Source organism: Carassius auratus, chromosome 9 (genome assembly GCF_003368295.1).
Source record: "Carassius auratus strain Wakin chromosome 9, ASM336829v1, whole genome shotgun sequence".
NCBI classification, from domain to species: Eukaryota; Metazoa; Chordata; class Actinopteri; order Cypriniformes; family Cyprinidae; genus Carassius; species Carassius auratus.
This window is the reverse complement of record NC_039251.1, coordinates 35,564,503-35,584,390: the sequence shown is the minus strand read 5'-3', so window position 1 is coordinate 35,584,390 and position 19,888 is coordinate 35,564,503. Positions and strand designations below refer to the sequence as shown.

General features: G+C 36.5%; 1 protein-coding gene across 2 annotated transcripts in view; it reads right to left on the bottom strand.

Moving 5' to 3' along the window:
• Positions 1-14,434: 14,434 nt before the first annotated feature.
• Positions 14,435-19,888, bottom strand: part of acvr1c (activin A receptor type 1C) — a 67,546-nt gene continuing 62,092 nt past the window's right edge. For both annotated transcript variants that reach the window (XM_026272737.1, XM_026272736.1), the window contains one exon: positions 14,435-19,527. In XM_026272737.1, the coding sequence (XP_026128522.1) occupies positions 19,402-19,527 (126 nt within the window). In that variant the 3' untranslated portion in view covers positions 14,435-19,401. The remainder of the gene's footprint in view (positions 19,528-19,888) is intronic.

Here is a 19,888-nt window from a genome sequence, read left to right as displayed (position 1 = left end):
TGTGATGTATCTCCGATACTGTCATTTCTCCAGGAGCGTCTAGAAAAGGGTCTCACCCCTTCTACACTCAAAGTTTACGTAGCAGCCATTGCAGCATTTCATGCTCCTATTGCTGGCCAATCAGTGGGTCGAAACAGCCTCATTGTGCGTTTCCTGAGAGGTGCTAGGCGGTTGAAGCCCCCACGTCCTCTCACCGTTCCCACTTGGGACCTTCACACGGTCCTTGGAGCACTCAAAGGACCTACCAGCTGACCTTCGGCCCCTAACGCTCAAAACCGCTCTGCTACTTGCTCTAGCATCGGTCAAGCATGTTGGCGATTTGCAGGCCCTCTCGGTGAGCCCTGCATGCCTTGAGTTTGGGCCCAATGACTCTAAGGTCATTTTAAAACCCAGGCATGGCTACGTACCTAAAGTGCTCTCGACGCCATTCAGAGCACAGGTAATTTCCCTCTCAGCTCTGCCTCCGTTGTCAGGTGAGCGAGAGCTGGATTTACTCTGCCCAGTGAGGGCTTTGAGAATTTACATTGAGCGGTCGCAGCCGTTCAGGCAATCTGACCAGCTTTTTGTCTGCTTTGGTGACCGCACCAAAGGGTCTTCGGTCTCAAAGCAACGCCTCTCGCATTGGATAGTTGAAGCTATCGCTCTGTGTTACTCCTCTATGGGCCTTGAGTGCCCCATAGGAGTTAGAGCCCACACTACTAGAGGGATGGCCTCTTCATGGGCCTGGTCTAGTGGTGTCTCTATCAAGGACATCTGTGAGGCGGCCGGCTGGTCCTCGCCGTCCACTTTTGTCAGGTTCTATAACTTGGATATCCCGACCTTGCATGCTCGGGCTCTTTCGGTTTGATACGACAGCCTCTAGCAGACTCTATCATCATACCACCTCCAGGGAGCTAGCTCCCTCTCAGCAGTGTAGCGTCAAGGGTTCGATGGCTCCGGCCCTCTCACTTATCCTCTGGACCCCAGGGTGTTCAAGTTAAGTCTTGTCGTTCCCTACCGTGGCACGGCGTGGTTGAATTCGTTCCCCATACGCAGTATGAGTGAAGTATCGAAAGGGAACGTACTCAGTTACGAACGTAACCTCGGTTCCCTGAGATACGGTACGAGTACTGCGTTATATGCCGTGCCACGAGGCTGCGGGTCCAGTGTCGTCGCTTCAGTCGTATGACCTGATTTCCTCTGGCGATTGCCTGCTTATATAGCCATTCGCCCCGCCCATTTTGGCGGGCTTTGGCACGCTGCATCGCCACAGGCTCGCGCAGCTACGCAGCGCTGTCATTGGTTTAAAAAAGTTTACAGATTAACCAATGGCAGTGCAGTTGCACTGCGTTATTGAAAAAAGGCTTCAGTATCGAGGAAAAAAGGAGCTTTTCCCCATACGCAGTATGAGTGAAGTATCGAAAGGGAACCGAGGTCACGTTCGTAACCGAGTACGATATGTGAATGGCCCTTATCGTTACACGTTGCTTTCTGACCAGTTGCGTGCCGTCACACACACACATTCACTTGAACACATACAATCGCACTCACGCTAAATCACTCGGTCACTCACACACACACACACACTCTCTCTCTCTCTCTCTGCATATAGTATTGATTTTTGTGTTTTAAGTATCTTTAAGATACAGTGTCTTGTATAATTCACGTTTCTTTTTTTCGCCGAATGTATTTCTGTAATACAGTGTTAAAGGATTAGTTCACACAAAAATGAAAATTTCCTAATCATTTACTCCTCCCAATTTCATCCAGGATATCCATGGTGGTTTTTCTTAAAATGCTTTTTAAGGAAAACATTTAAGGATGTTTTCTTCATATAATGGACTACCAACTCAGTTGGTTGCTATTATTTCCTCAAAAAAATAATTAAAAAATCCAATACGGGACACGAGACTCGACTCGGACTCGAACTCTGGTAATAGTGACTCGACTTGGACTCAACTCTGACTCTTCTTTGGTGACTCGGACTTGGACTCGGACTCGAACACTAGGACTCGAGACTTGACTCGGACTCGAACACTGGTAATAGTGACTCAACTGATTTACTGTATGTTTTACACTTCAGAAATGTAACATTAATTCCAGTAAGGGAGCATAGTGAGCTCCGATGCTCCCTAGTTTTTAAGGTGCATTGTCTGATTTTTTAGGGAGCAAACATTCCATTGCACTGGAAGGATTTCCCAATTGAGACAGCCCTTAAAATGGCAGACTTCCTGATCAGTGACCTGAATACTGAACAAAGGAGCTTATTGAGATGCACCCTAAGTGTTGCTAGCCGTATTAAACCATGTTTATAGCATGTTTAGCACACAATGGCATATTTTACTGTGTTGCTAATAGTGCCAACATGAAACTTCCTGTTGCCAGTAGGTGGTGCTATAACTATTACCGAATATGAGCATGTAGATGTCTTCAGGACAGGATTCTTATCAAAGATGTGAAGTTTGATGCAGATTTGACAAGTGCAAACTCAGGCAAGCAATGTCCAATCTGCCCCAAACCTCACATGTTTGATAGGAGCTCAGTCCTGAACACTGCCACTTTGTCACTTTAGAAGTTTATCAATTTATTTTCTGGTATTTTTTTCCCCCCTTTTTAATTTGTTGACTTCTGCTGTTTTCAGATTTCATTACTTAAACATTGTTCGTACTCTGCTTGCATGGAATAAAGCAAAGTATAAAAAAATTGACACTGCTTTATTTAATATTGTGAGAAGAGGTCTTAAAGCCATCACAATTCTCTGAATCATAATTTTGGATTGTGAGAAATCTATAAATGAAACAAAAAAAATACTAAGAATAAAAATCAAAGTATACTTTCATATTATGATCCAACTGTTTTGATGACTTGAAAACAAAATAGAATTTTTTTTTTTAATGGTTATTAAATATTTAAACTTGAGTAAAGTCACAACAAGAAAACCATGTGATGTTTCAGATGAAAGTTTAATCATTTAATAACAAATATATTATCGGTTGGAGTTTTTGTAAATGTTTTACAATAAAATCTTTAATCTTTAACTGTTGTTTAATTAACAAAAGTACAAATAAAATAATTTAAAAGATTAAATATATTTTGTAAATATAAACACATTTTAATTTTGATGGCTGCAAAAATAATAATAATAAAAATAATAATGAAAGTGAAAGAACACCTTCTGCATGAAAAATAATCAAATTAGTGAGTAACCCCTGAATGAAATAACCAAAATTTATTTAAAAGCTTCGAATGTCTCAGCTCTAATGAATGTTAGTAATATTATTTTTGGGCTTTATTTATTTTTTGCTCATAACTTTATAAAACATAAAACAAAAATAAATACCATTATTTAGATTCTCCTGATTAAAAAGAGCCCCAGATCACTATAATCCGTCATTATCTAAAGATATTCCTATTAAGTTATAACACGCATTAAACTACACAGGAGCTTGGCAAAAAAAAAAAAAAAAAAAAAAAACATCAAAGATATCTGTAATGGCGATTTCGTTCGTAACCTCATGAAGTATCATATATCATAGAAAAAGGCATGTCATTATTTGCAGAAAATCCATCATTTAGATCCTAAGATATCTCTCATAAAGCTATAATACATAAAAATTAATTATGACATGGAGCTGAGCAAAATATTAATTAATTAATTAAATAATATATATATTAAAAAAAAAATCTGAGGTTGCACTCTTGCCAAACATGCCTAGATCTTGAAAAATTACACATTCTTTTCAGAAAATTCTTCTGATTAATAAAACAAAATTTACCATAATCAGTCGATCAGATCGATAGATAGATATTCCTCATAAAGCACAACACATTAAATCAGACAGGGTCACAGGGATACATATGATGCAGCAAAGAAAAAAAGGCCCAATGCTACAAGTTTTTATTCATAACTTCTCAAAACATTCTCATAATTGGATGTCATTATTTTCAGGAAATTCTACTGATTAAAAAGAGTTTACCATAATCTGTCATAGATCTAAAGATATTCATCATCTAATTATAAACACCAAGTGTGCACATTGTGTAACTTTCTCGTGGATTTTTATGCTGGTCATTTCATAACACATGCTCTGATTGTGGAAAATGTCATATAATTATTTACAGCAGATTCTCACAATTGAAATGAGTCTAAAATCAAAACAACCCATTTCATCTTTCGTGTGAATAATAATACTTAAACCCATGAATTAAAGAAATCAGTTGGAAATATCCTTTGAACACTTGGCAAGCAGAATATAAAACCTAGAATGTTTCTGTATTTTATCTTTTATATAACTTATAACTTATATAACTATATATAATTAAAGAAATTAAATCTTTTTTTTTTTTTGTGCCTTGTACCCTAATATGTCAGAAACATCATACAGCTCTGTTAGTTTTTGTCATATGTAATTTGAAAGGTCTCATAGTAAAATAAAACAAGTGTAATTATTTAGGACTTTGACTAAACTTGAAATTCAAAACAAAAGTTTATAAACTGTCAAGGACTAAGAGAAAGGCGGTTCCTTGGTTCCAAATGCTGTAACTTTTGATTACTTCATGATATCACCATAAAATGTAATTCACATACATGAATGAATTATGTAGAATATCACCAAAAATGAAATTTTCTCCTACCTTATTTCAGACAGGAACCACTTTGGCAAGTTTACTTGATTATATTTAACACAATTTATCTTTGGCGGTATGGTTCCTTATGGGGGTTCTTGCTCCCAGAATAATTGAACATACAAGAGCTTTAACATTAAACCCCTGGAACCATGAATTTAGAAATACATAACAATTAAGACTTTTAATAAAGTCTTTAAAGCAAACTGTGATAATCATGTAGATGTGGCAGAGGGACGTCTATCCTGTAGCCTGGTTGTGAAGACCAGTGTTGTGCAAGTTACTTCCAAACTGTAATACATTATAGATTACTTATTACTGTTATTTAAATGTAATACTTTACCTTACAATATTACTGTCTCAGAATTGTAATACATTACATTACTACTGTATTACTTTTGAGTTACTTTCACGAAAATAACTACAAGGTAGAACTTAAAATTCTAAAATGACAAAATGTAATACAGAGCATTTTACATCCAGTAGAAGGCAATTTGATGTTCCATAATGACTGTGGGCTATCCAGGCTACTAACAATATAGCATATAATTGGCAAAGTGAAGGCTCAAGAAAAAAAAAAGGATGACAGAAAAATCACAAATGATTAAAGTCTGTTAAAAGTATGGTAGAGGTAAAATTATTATCTGGCAATATCCGTGAATAGCTTGGATCTATTAATATAAGACACAACATAAGTAAACTCTAATGCCATGACAAGATGCACATTTGTTTTACTTTATTCTCTTTGAATTCAAGAGGTTTACAACACAAAACTGTCATGCACAAAGTGCATATGATGAACATAGCTTAGGCTGTGCTTTCTCAAGTATAAAGTGCAATTGGTGGACCAACCCCTTAGCCTCAGTCATTTTAGTCCACAGAACTGAACATATAGGCTAAACATAGCCTAACTGCTTACCACCTCGTGAATGAACAGTCGTCTTCCGCCATCTTCATTAGCCACTTTTCCACTGGCAAGCGTGACTCGCGAGCACAGCAGGGGCAGAAATCATGCCTCGCGCCACTCCTGTAAAACCCGCCTTCACTGGACTATGTCACGCAATAACAAAGTAACATTAACAAGAGAGAGATTATTGAAATCTCGCGGTCTCGCAAAGGTTTTTTTTTTTCTTTTTTTTTTGTAACACACACTTTGCTGAAAATGTACCGAGTAAAATATTACTGAAAATTAATTAGTAATGCCTTACACTACTGCGTTACAGGAAAAAGTAATAAATTACTGTAATGCATTACTTTTGTAATGCGTTACCCCCAACACTGGTGAAGATGGGTGTCTCTCTGCAGTGAGGTCCACCAGCTAAGATTTTGGAAGCCTTAGTGATCTGAAACAAAGAAGACGACAGCCACAAGGTGCGCAGTAATGTGCTCATGCTTATAATGGGGAGGGAGGGAGGGTTGCGAGCCGTTGAGCATACTTACCGAGCAGTGGTACCACGTATATATATGTCCCGTGTCTAATAGGAGAGAGGTGGTGATTGGAGCGTTCTGACAGATGACCACATCAGCTGTTCACAGCCTTGCCTCCATGGCCTGACTGAACTAATGCTGCGCTTGATTTATCTTGAGATGAATATAAGAGAGATATAAAAAAATATCCTTTGACCTCGCAAATTTCTTTTACATTTCATCATCTATTTCTCCACTTGAGAATATTCAGAGGGCAAAGATTTTTCCCTCTAAAAATATAGAAAGATTTCTATCAAATGATACCATCCTTTTGACTCTCCTTGATACAGTTTTTGAGTTATGAGTCATTATTTTTGTGTATGTCAAAGCAAAAACAATACCTTCACTGAGGTGAAGCTTCAGGGCCAAAAGGTTTCAAACTGTCTATAATCAGAGTAAATTGGTAATAGGTCAGTGTATCAGGTTTGACTCATCAGAAAGCTATACATCATTTCTATACAGTGATGCCACGGATTCTCTCAGATAGTCAGAGACAATGGAAATGTGTGATGTGCTCAGATGAGTCCACTGGGAAAAACAGATGAGTTCTCAGTCCCAAAGACCAATGGGCCATCCAGACTTTTACCAGTGACAGATGCAAAAGCAAATATTTGTTATTGGATGGGGGTTTATCAGAGCAAGAGGCTTGGTGACTGGCATGTGTGAGGGTACACTGACATGGAGGCATTACATGTCATTGGTATTGTACAGAGACATATACTGCCATCAAGATGACATCTTTCAAGAGAAGTCTATGGTTATTCTCATTCTGTCCTTCTCTCATTCATGTGCTACAACAGCATGGTTTCGTAGAGACAGAGTGAATGTTCTAGATCAGTCCAGATCTGTCTCCTATATTGAACATCATGAACCCTAACCCATCATGAAAAGGACATCCAGGCAATGATGACCACAGACTGATGAGCAGCTGAAGTCTTGTAAAAAAACTATTAGTATCTTTAATTTACAAACAATTAAACATTGTAATTTTAATGAGTGGCTGGGACACAGTGTTAAACATGTCTCTGTCCCAGTTATGTTATATTTACAGATTACCAATTTTTGGTCAGTGAAAACATTGAAAATCTTTTCTTTGCACTTTTGAAAATCAAATAAACAATAGAATTACAATTTTATTATAAGATTTAGATTTTATTGCATTTTAAAAATCTTTTTCTGATTTGGGGTTGTATTTAATCCTATCTTGATGTTTTATGTCTTATTGATGTCTATAAAAGTTAATGTAATGATAAATATAAGATTCAAAGATTTATATGTACTGTAATTATATAAAACTATACTGTCAGCTAGTTATGCAAATGAAGTAGATCATCGCGTTTGATTCAATTCATGAGGAATTAAAACTTCTCGAAGCACATTTGGGTTAAAATCAATCCCATGGCGCCATCTAGGGGACAACCTTAATATCACAGCCTTAGCGTCCCAAATATTATAAATTAATAAACCTAAGCATGTTTGCTTAGAACGACTTTGTTCTCGACGCATTTAATGTTAAAGATCGAATGTCTAATGAATATCTATTATAAATACAACTTTATTTCTGTTAAAATTACACTCTTCTATGTCAAGATCACAAGGAAACAACAAAGAAATGTAATTCAAGCAGAAATCATGCATTTCCTCTCAGTTTGTCCCTACTTTTTGTAGCATCCAAGCAAACTGAACATTAATGTGCTGTACTTCAACACCAACTTAACAGATAAACAGAATTTATCAAACACAAAATAGACTTCATGCAGTAATTATTATGCACTATTACCAAGTTTGGGAAATATCTAAATAACAACCTATTACAAATGCATCTACTGTAATGCAAACTTTACATTTTGTGTAAAGCGACGTATATTGAGACGATGTATATATCAGCCGTCTTTTGAGGCGATGTATATTGATACGGCATATATATCAGGCGTCATCTAAGGCAACGTAGCTAGTTCAGACGTACTTAGAACACGTACTATTTTTGATAAATTTCTTACGTACGCCGTCATTACGTCGCCGCCTATGATTGGTTCCAACTGTGATGTCGCCGTGACGTCGCCGCGGGTCTGTCGTCTGCCCTCCCATTCAATCCCATTCAAAAATGGACATGGACTGACGGCGACGGAAGGGTCGACTGCTCCTTCTCCTTCTCCTGCTAAGCCTTAGATTTGGCAGAATTCACACTTCATACTACTGGTTTCGTCTGGTCGGAGGAGAACTGGCCGCCCAACTGAGCCTGGTTTCCCCCAAGGTTTTTTCCTCCATTCTGTCACCGAGTGTCGGTTCCTTGCCACTGTCGCCTCTGGCTTGCTTAGTTGGGGTCACTTGATCTACAGTGATATCGTTGACTTGATTGTAAATCAATGCACAGACACTATTTAAACTGAACAGAGATGACAATTGAATTCAATGATGAACTGCCTTTAACTGTCATTTTGTATTATTGACACACTGTTTTGCTAATGAATGTTGTTCAGTTGCTTTGACGCAATGCATTTTGTTTTAAGCGCTATATAAATAAAGGTGACTTGACTTGACTTATTACAGTGACTGAATATTTATTATTTATAATTATTAAGGGGAGCACACAAATAACTGTTCAGTGGCAGCCATAATAGCAGGAAGTGAGAAACATTATCCATAAACAACCACATTTACGGTAATTAAAGATACTTTACATTTTAGTTTGACTTTTATCTGAGTGATTGCATTATGGTTATTTATATATAGATACATGTATGTATGGAATGATATTCCAGACATTATTCAAAAGGAATTTCAAATTGTATTTGCAATTGTGTTTTCAATTTGTGGACGCATAAAATGTGACATAATCCAAATGCAAATCGCACATTACCGTTTGCATTTTCATTTAAGCGAATGCACAGTGTCTGCCAAATTTAAAATGGAAATGCAAAGTCCGTTTGCAATTGTGTTTCCTATATCTTACGAGCTATGAGCCTGTCATATTTAAATAGCAATATTAATTACCACATTTGCCTTTTCACTCTCTCTGTACTGTGCATGTAAACTGCCAAAACTCAAATGGAATGGCAATTCCTTTTGCATTTGAATTTCCAACGTCTACTCGGAAACAGGTCAATCAAGTGACAGGGGTGGGGCCATTTTATTGGCCTGTGTTTGCATTGGGAAGTGACGTCACTCACAGTCGGCGATAATAAAAGAGGCAATTTATATATTAATTTTCTGTTTCTATAATGACTGTATGTATACACATTTCCCTGAACTAAGTACATTTCTGCTGCTATTATTATGTTTAAATGAAAAATGAAAGGAGGAAGTGGTATTTCATATCCTGTTTTTTTTTTATTGTAAATATACAGTGAGGAAAATTGCAGTAGTCAAGTACTCTGCTGTTTGCAGAAGTGTATAAATAATCAAAAGATAAACAAAGAAGGCTTTTGTTGTTGTTGCTGTTTAGAATTTTAAATGAGCTCAAAATATTATTAAGTAGCTATATAAATCACTCACCCTTTGACATTACTGTTATAGACAGTTAATGCATTTACATGAGGACAGCTCAACTCACAAGTTGCAGAAAATTCAACTCTTCATAATCTTCATACCTCTCAGTGTCAACTGTCTGTCAATTCTAAGAACGTTAATTTCCTGGTCAATAAACTTACTGTACAGTACTACTCAGAGCATGTAGCAAAAATCTGCATGATTAGGGTCTTCAGTTATGAGCAAATAATGAACAACCTCAAGTGTGATACAAATAAGACTTTATTAAATACATAAACACTTAAACTAGTCTAACATATACACATACACACACACACATACAAAAGAATGCAGTGGGCTTAGGTAAACGGGTTAAAGCTTAAGCAGTAAAGAGAGGAGAAATAAAACACATCTATCATACACTTTGATATTCAGCACATCTACAGCCTGAAGGAAACATCAGTTTCTTAGTTCAAACACAACTTTGTAAAAGGTGCATATGATACTTAATGCATCAATTAATAAGACTAAGTTTGATACTTGCACGTCTCGCCTGTTTGAAAAAGAGTCCTGATGCACTTTGGGGCTCCAAATGAGTTGATGAGAAAAAACAGTTCGAATCAGAGGATCTTGATGAATGGAAATCCAAGGCCGAAGGCCAGCGAATCAATTCATTCATCAGCTTAGGGTGGGTTTTAAGGCTCTTATCTCAGCATCTTCTCCTGGAATTTCTGAATCTAAAAGAACCACCCTGATCGGGTGATGTCACACCCTTAGTATTTGTGTGAGCCAATGAGGAATGGTACCTTTAGGTGGGAAGTTTTACAACTCTGTCTCTAGTATTGTGTCTTGAATATAAAATTAGATTGGGGGGTTCAAGAGAAGAATCGTTATATATGGAGCCCCTGCATACTGTATATAGAGCTAGCCTAGTTTTACTATGGATAAACGTATCTGCATATAATTTCCATGCATGTTACACCATGTTTAACACATATTTTAAGGAAATATGAGATAAGGACTATAATGCCACTTTTGCCAATATTTATGATTTTACAATACATATATAAAAAATATCAATAACAACAAAATGTTTTAAAGTAGTTATCAGATATATTTCAGTTGATCTCATTCTTTTACTAAGGCCAAACATTTAAAAAAATTTATACAATTCACATTAAAATAAATGTATGCAGTTTTGCGGATATGATGAACATATTTTAACAAATTTAATGGAAACAGATAAGTCCATGTTTATTGCAGTGTATTGTCTGATTCAGCACATCACTGACAGAGTAATTAAAAAAGCAACATGCAAATCTTACCATTTATTTTTGTTATATCCTTAAAATATAGTGGTATTTTGTAGAGTTGACTTCACATGAGATTAACACCTCTATGCAGCTGTGGTTGTAGGCTACAATCGAAAAGAGATTATACAAATGGTCTAGAATGTCTGTATGGTGCGTACATATTTATGTCAAGTTTATTTTTTTATAAATCACGATATGTGCGTGAATAATTGCAAATGTATGCCCATTTCTACCCCTGGACTTTATCTTATATTTTTGTTCTGTCTGTGCTATTTTGTGTTTACTTGTTTTATCATTAAAATATTTAAATGTTCGCAGGTTCCCGCCTCCTTCTTCCCAACATAAGAACATTGTTACAATGTGCTATTGTAATTATCATAAAAACAACTTCAGGAGGCATTCAGGTGCAACTTCAGAATATGAAACCCACAACTGTAATTGGGAAACTTGGGGATAACATGAGTTTACAAATTGAAAGAATTTAAAAATCCTTTAACATGGCATAAAGGAGTAGCCTATGCATTCTGTAGTGCATTTACTTTTGCTTATATTTATTTATTTAGTAGATGTTTTTATCTGAAATTACTTACAGTATAATGAGAATAACAGCAATCAATCAGAAAGAAATAGTAATAGCAGGTCAAGTGTTGATGAAACATATGTGCCTTTTTTCTTTAAAATGCAACATTTATTAGTTTTATTATTTTTCCAAATATAGCTATTTTGTTAATTATCACTTGATGCATAATGCTGTTATCACAGTATTAAAAAAAACATACATGTATTCAAATTTGCTAGATATTGGGATAAATATGAATTCTCAATGTTTCCTAATATATCTGACAATGAAGCACTGAAATGTGACATGTAAGCATGAATTCAGAATTGGAGGATGGAATATTTTTTATGTTATAACATTAAACTCATATTTGCAGGCACAGTAGTTGAGCTCATTGTGCTGTGAAGAAAGTTTAGCCACTAGCCTTCCTCAGAGGTTTTCATCACTCCAGTTTACTTCTGGTTCATCCACTGTCTCACTGGCATCATTGGTGTTTCTTCATCAAGCTATAGATCAGCATTAAAGGGATAGTTCACAAAAAATGAAAATTCTCATCATTATAGCTCATTTCCATGCAAATCCTGACTGGAAATCCTCACATATACCATTATTCTCTAAGAAGGAATATAATTGTGAGGATACCACCTTTTCTAGTATCTTGGACAGAAAAGGGAGATTCGAGATTGGTCTATAATTAACAAGTTCTCTGGGGTCAAGTTGTGGCTTTTTTATGAGAGGCTTAATAACAGACAGTTTGAAGGTTTTGGGGACATATCCTAATGACAATGAGGAATTAATAATAGTCAGAAGAGGATCTATGACTTCTGGAAGCACGTCTTTTAAGAGCTTAGATGGTATAGGGTCTAACATACATGTTGTTGGTTTAGATGATTTAACAAGTTTATACAATTCTTCCTCTCCTATAGTAGAGAATGAGTGGAACTGTTCCTCAGGGGGTCTATAGTGCACTGTCTGATATTACGGTAGCTGACGGCTGAATGGTTGCAATTTTATCTCTAATAGTATCGATTTTAGAAGTAAAGTAGTTCATAAAGTCATTACTGTTGTGGTGTTGAGAAATGTCAACACTTGTTGAGGCTTTATTTTTCGTTAATTTAGCCACTGTATTGAATAAATACCTGGGGTTATGTTTGTTTTCTTCTAAAAGAGAAGAAAAGTAATCAGATCTAGCAGTTTTTAATGCTTTTCTATAGGATATGCTACTTTCCCGCCAAGCAATACGAAATACCTCTAGTTTTGTTTTCCTCCAGCTGCGCTCCATTTTTCGGGCTGCTCTCTTTAGGGTGCGAGTATGCTCATTATACCATGGTGTCAAACTGTTTTCCTTAACCTTCCTTAAGCGTAAAGGAGCAACTTTATTTAAAGTGCTAGAAAAGAGAGAGTCCATAGTTTCTGTTACATCATCAAGTTGTTCTGAGGTTTTGGATATGCTAAGGAATTCGGATACATCAGGAAGATAACTTAAAAAGCAGTCTTTTGTGGTAGAAGTGATGGTTCTTCGATACTTGTAACAAGAAGTAGAATTTACAATTTTGTCTATATGAAGTTTACACAGAACTAAATAATGATCTGAGATATCATCACTTGGCTGAATAATTTCAACACTATCAACATCAATTCCATGTGACAGTATTAAATCTAGAGTATGATTTCGACAATGAGTAGGTCCTGAAACATGTTGTCTAACACCAATAGAGTTCAGAATGTCTATAAATGCTGATCCCAATGCATCTTTTTCATTATCGACATGGATATTAAAATCACCAACTATTAAGACTTTATCTGCAGCCAGAACTAACTCGGATGTAAAATCACCAAACTCTTTAATAAAGTCTGTATGGTGCCCTGGTGGCCTGTATACAGTAGCCAGTACAAACATAACAGGGGATTTATCATTAACATTGGTTTCTCTGGATAATGTTATATGAAGCACCATTACTTCAAACGAGTTATACTTGAAGCCTGCCCTCTGAGAAATCCTGAAAACGTTGTTATAAATTGAAGCAACTCCTCCCCCTTTGCCTTTTAGACGCGGCTCGTGTTTATAACAATAATCTTGGGGGGTGGACTCATTTAAAATAATGTAAACATCAGGTTTTAGCCAAGTTTCTGTCAAACAGAGCACATCTATATTATGATCAGTTATCATATTATTTACAAAAAGTGTTTTCGTAGAAATGGATCTGATATTCAATAAGCCAATCTTTATCATTTGTTTATCCATATTGCATTTGTTTTTTATTTGTTGAACCTCAATTAAATTGTTAACCTTAACTTGGTTTGGACGTTTTTTGTATTTTCTAGTTCGGGGAACAGACACAGTCTCTATAGTGTGATATCTAGGTGAAAGAGTCTCTATGTGCTGAGAATTAACTGACCTCTGTGACCTCTATAAAGGAGGGGGCAAAGTCATGGCGGACCTCCAGGCCTTTAAAGAATGTTGAGCACCACCTGGACAGGTTCTTTATATGGTGTTATTATAGTTACTGGCTGACTGAGGGGAATGAGGGGCAGCAGCTTCTTCTGATTGGCTTCATCCTGCATTGCCCATGCCGCTTTTCAGGGAAAAATGGCCTGGCATCCTTGCCTAACAGCCATATAACGGGTTTGGCTCTCGACTGGACAGTGAATCCGGCAGCTCATGGCTCTAGCAGCGTGGGATTCCATCTAAACACCCTTCCTGGACCCACAAGGACACCAGCGTGCATGCACAGGGAAGAGACCCTCCTGGCCTGAATATATCTGCATGCCAACATTCATAATCATTGCACCACCAGCTGGCAGCAAGAAGTTTGGCAGATATAAATGACTTTTATATAATCCTCCTATATTTTCCACTTTAAATGCATGTTGCCCACAATTTGCTGTTTTCCTAAAGCCACCAGGTGGCAATGAGCCTTGATACGGGGGCCATTTCATAATTTCTTGCAGCTTTAATGTCTTAATTGTTGTCCTAATTAACTTAACATTACTATGTGGAAATAAAAAAGAACACAAATCATGAAAAGTAGTTTATTACTTTATGGTTTACATACAAAACACAATGCTACAAGACAAAACACAATGCTTCTCACAAAAAGACAGTGGCTATATATTACATAATCTATTCCACCCTCCTCATAAAAATGCCTCTGTTCTGTCTCACAACATAAGACAGCACTTTGTAGGCTGAAACAGTGACATTTGTTAGGATCTCAGATTAAATACCCAAATTAAAAATAGTAAGCTACAACATTTCTCAACAGCATCAGGCTGTAAATGGTGCAGATTTTCCAAAGTTTTTAAGTATTTGGTTTCATCCAGACATTTCCTCCAATTCCTTTTTAGCATTTAATGCTTCCGCAAATGACTAAAACAGGTTAAAACAAGACCATTTTTTAATAGAAAAAAAATGAATGAAAACACTTATTGGTACCGATTAAATATTATAATATGGATGTTTATGCAAAGCATTTAGCAAATTATGTCCATGTCTGATGAAAGACTTAAGACTAAAATATAACATGCATCATATGCATATACTTTATAAGAGTTTGTAAAATTCCATAAATACAAGCTTTGTTAGTTTCACAACAACACAGGCAATTTTAACCCAAATCAGACATTCAAAGTGATATAATTTACAGACAAGAATGTTCTAGATTACATTGCTGTACAAAAAGTAGAACTCTGTATGCACAAGAACTTCACAAGGCATATATCACACACATTCAGTTACACAAACACACATCTCGGGACTGCTAATAGAGAAATCCCTAGTGAACAGCCTTACATCTCAGTGAAACAACACAAAGACACAAAGACGTAAAGCACAATATTTAGCAGACAAGTAGCTGTGCAGTTATAAACTTTAAGAAATTAAAATGCTCCAATACACTCCCATGACTATTTATACACACAAAACATTTTATGTTTGGTTTTAGATTAGCTGGGCTATTCCATCATTTGAAATATAGAAGTTGAATGTCGAATAATAAACCTGTTGAATGTCGATTTATATACTTGAGCAGCTTAGAGCCTTTTTATAGTGCAATAAAATACTACTTGAGTATTAACAGTATAAAATTTATACTTTCTTCACATTCATATATTTCACATTGGCATTCAGAAGTTCTCTAGATCAGAGGTCCCCAACCTAAAGGCTACATCCCATTTAATGTCATGCCAGCACGGACGAGACTGTGTCTGTGCTGTTACCATCCACTGACAGCCTGTCACCTTGTGTTAAATACAGCAGAGCTCAGAAAAATGCTCTGTAGTGTCAACCCCAGAAAGGATGCCGGTCCACGCAGCATTCCAGGAAGGGCACTCAGAGATTGCGCAGATCAGTTGGCAGAGGTTTTCTATAACATCTTCAACCTCTTTTTGTCCACATGCACTGTCCCCAACTGCCTCAAGTCTGCTACTTTTGTGCCCTTCCCCAAGAAAACAGCTATCAGTCTTAATGTGCATTAATAACAACCTTGCACTCTACACCTTTAAAGCAAATAAGCTCATCATCAACTGCCAGAAACAGAAAGAGGAACCAACCTCCTTTATACATTGGAGGAGAAATGGTGGAGAGGGTGACAACCATTAAATTTCACAATGTCCCTGATCGAGAAGGCACAGCGATGGCTGTACTTTCTGAGGATGCTGAGAAAAAGCTAACCTGTCTCAGCAGCTGCTTGTGTCACTGTTGTACCACTGTTCAGTAGGAAGCATAGCTTTTTGGTGTGGTATGCTGGCTGAACTTTTGCTGAGAAAAAAAAAAAAAAAAAAGCTTTGTAGAGTCATCAACTCTGCAGAGAAAATCACTGGTGCACATCTACCTTCACTTGCTGACATCTACATAGGGTGACCATATGCGCCGTTCATACGGAACACGTCCCAGCCAGGATTTTAATATTGCCTAAAATATCCAGGTTTCGGCTATTTGCACTGTGCAGGTTGATCGTTGTGTTACATTCATGAGAGCTATAAAGAGTAGAGCAGATGGCTCCTTATGCTTTCGAATCGTTTTCACGTGTGTTTGTTGGTTTGACTTGAAGCATTGTGGCGCACTTTGTTTTTTTGGGATTTGGGTGCAGCGGCGGTTCAAGTCAATTGAATGAACGAACAAACAAGTGTGCATATTTGCATCGCTTTGATCGTTCCCTCTAGATCTCACCTTCTCACACACAGCCCCACGATTGGTTGATTATGTACAATACCTGCATGTTATTGGTCAAACTGCTCTGGATGTTTTAGGCATTATTAAAATCCTGGCTGGGACGTGTTCCCTTCGGAACAGTTTTTACCTGCTTGCCATCTTAAAACTGAACTAAGAACTATACACTTATCACTCATACAGCTATCGGTGTAGTGGTGCAGCACATATATATATACATTTGCACTGTCTACCTGTATACATTTTTGCTGTTTACTTTTTCTGTATCATTGTTCATATTTTGTTTAATGTACATTTTTGTATGCGTGTACTTTCAAATGTGAGAGAAATAAATATTTGTTGAACAGCTGTAAAATGAAAAAATATATATATATATTCTATTCTGTTCTATTGTATGCTACTAGTCACAAGAACAATCTGGGAAAAATGTCTGCAGCAAAACATAATTTATTGAAAAAGTGCTAACTATGTAATTCAATGGAGAGGCTATCATTTCAGAAGAACATCAGTTCCACTATTGCAGCAGACATCCCTTAAAATTTATTTAGTGAAGAAGGCAGGAAAAGAACATGGAATGGCGATAATGCATCTACTGATAAGAAAAAGGAAAGCTGCCTTTAACCAAAAATGTGATGACTTAAATATAACTTAAATAAGGTTTTGTGGCTATGGGCCGTTCACACGCTTTGGAGCATGTGTAGCAAATGGGTCAATGAAAGCCACCATGTCTACAAACATGGCACACTCATGGCCGTAGCCAGCTATGAGGTCACCTCTGTACATTTTTCATGTTCAAAAATAAAATGTGTTCTCTGATTGACTCATATGCTGCTAAACTCCTCATTTGAATGTCTGCATGTATAATTCAGAATGTTTAGTGTCCATGGTTAGTTCAAGTGAGAGCTCGAGACGCAGCTTTCATGTAAGCGTTTTTGACTAGTTTTTCCACTTAATTTGACACGTGGATTAGGGTCAGTGATAACTTTATTTTATCTAATTTCCAAAATATTTTAAATAATTTTGGTTTATTTCTATTTATTTATAGGTTTCTGTTCATTTTAATAGCAACATCTGGCAACATAGCACCGCCGACATTAGTCTGCCTGTAATAAAAAAAGGCAGCGGATATTTACACTAAGTGCAAATATCTATAGATTCTATTTATAATATGTTAAAATAGCAGGATTTTCTGCTATTTATACTACTTACTGCAAATAGTGGCAATTATCTGCACCTCAGTATTGTAGTACATTGGAGGAGTATGCAATAATAACTTATTGAGTCTAATTTAATGGATGTCACCTTATTGGGACAATAAAGCCCATAACATAATCATAACATGGTAATCCACCACACAAATATAGTATTAACAAACTTTGATGCAATAAATAGGATATATAATTAAGTTGTATTTATAGGGGTTATTATAGCACAATTCTATAATAAGGGGTTTATTATAGAAACCCCCTGGACCTCACTAATTTTCAAAGTCTGGCTACGGCCATGGCTGCACTAAAAGTCATACTTGATGTCTGACCATCTCACTAAAGAAGTCCTTTCAGCTACCACATTCAGACTGAGAATAAATGAAATTGAAGTACAATTGTTAGACAGGCAAAACAAGTCACTGTATGCACTGCAGCTTGACAAATTGACCAATGGACATACTGGTTTATGAGCAATATATTTCAAGCCAAAGTGCATGGGTGCTTTTAATGTCAGCTACAGTAGTAAAACTGGAGCAGAGATTTTCAAGTCCCTGAATTACTACATATCAGGCATATTTGATCCTTTTACATTGGGATATGCAGACAGAGCAGCATCTACGAATGCATGGCTGTCTGGTTTAACTTCTTGAGTCAAAGGAGCTGCACCTGAATTTGAATCTATATAACAGGCTACAGGTAGGTGTAAAATCTCCAGAACTTCACCCTGTGCTGAATTAGGTTGTTATAATCACATCAATAGTTATGAGAATCATATAGTTGTGCTGATTTCATGTAAATTTAATGTAATAGTTAACATGATCACACCTCAAACACTGCATTGACATCCAGCTGGTCCACATATATATTTTCACCTGTCTGTGAAATATAAAAGGTTGGAGACCCCTGCTCTGAGAAGAATCTGGTTAAAAGGCTTTGGATGATCAGATACATAACTTTTTTTATTTTTCTTTTTTTTTTCTTGTTTTTCTTTTCTTTCCTTTTTTTGCTTTAGACATCAGGATTTGGCCCAGACATTTGCATATACACAAAACGCAAACTATTCTTTTTACATTCAGAAATGATAGGGTTTACAGGAAATCCTCCTTCAGTTAGACAGTACAATCGAAAATGATGAGAGCTGTGGTAAACAGTAGAAAAATAGTTCCAGGAAACCACAATCTGCACATTGAAAAATCAAGCTTAGCTACTTCAGACCACATTACACTGTCTGACATCAAAACATGGTCTTAAAATGTTGGTCCTGTTTGTTGGTCTGTGTGTGTATAGACATTTCAACTTATATTTTTAACACTGTGTAATTTTAAGTAACACCAAGCAAAACATTAATGGCACAAAGCATAACAAGTGCAACTCCAAGCATTTGACACTTACAGGATCAGTTGAGGTAGCAGTATACAGTATCAGTACTCTATCACCATCTATTGGTTAAGAAACAAAATACACTCTCTTTCGTTAATTCTCCTAATGCTTAGAAAGCACAAGATAACATTTCCCTCTTAAGCTCCTGGAATCTTTGGCATCTCAACTGAGCATCTGAAATGTCACAACAACACTGACAGACAGAGATAAGAGGGGCACCAGGCCACTGGCTTACTCTTTAATGTCCTTGACCACAGTTACCTGAGGTACAGTCTTCTTGACACGTAGTGCTGTCAGCCGAGCAGCTGGACTGGCGTACCAGCACTCCCGCATGATCTTACCCATAACCCTCAGTGCCTGAATTAAACACAAGCGTTCAGCACAAAAGTGATTCTATACTTTTATCTACTTAAATCTTGAAGCAGAAACAATGTTTAATCTATGTGAAAACATTTATCTCTTATCTTGTTTCATTGTGTTTACTTGGATAGAGATGTATAATTATGTGTGTTTATGTTTAGATTAGTTATTGTGGATTCTGTAGATTAGTTAATAAGATTGTTGCAGTGTTCCCAAAGTACCTTCAACAGACTGATATTGCTACAGGTTCCAACACTGTACATAGTAGGAAAAGTTATTTTCTGTGTCCAGGAAAATCATATTTCTTAAAAGTTGATATTTGTTGAACAAAAATAAACAAAATAAGAACTAGTGCTTG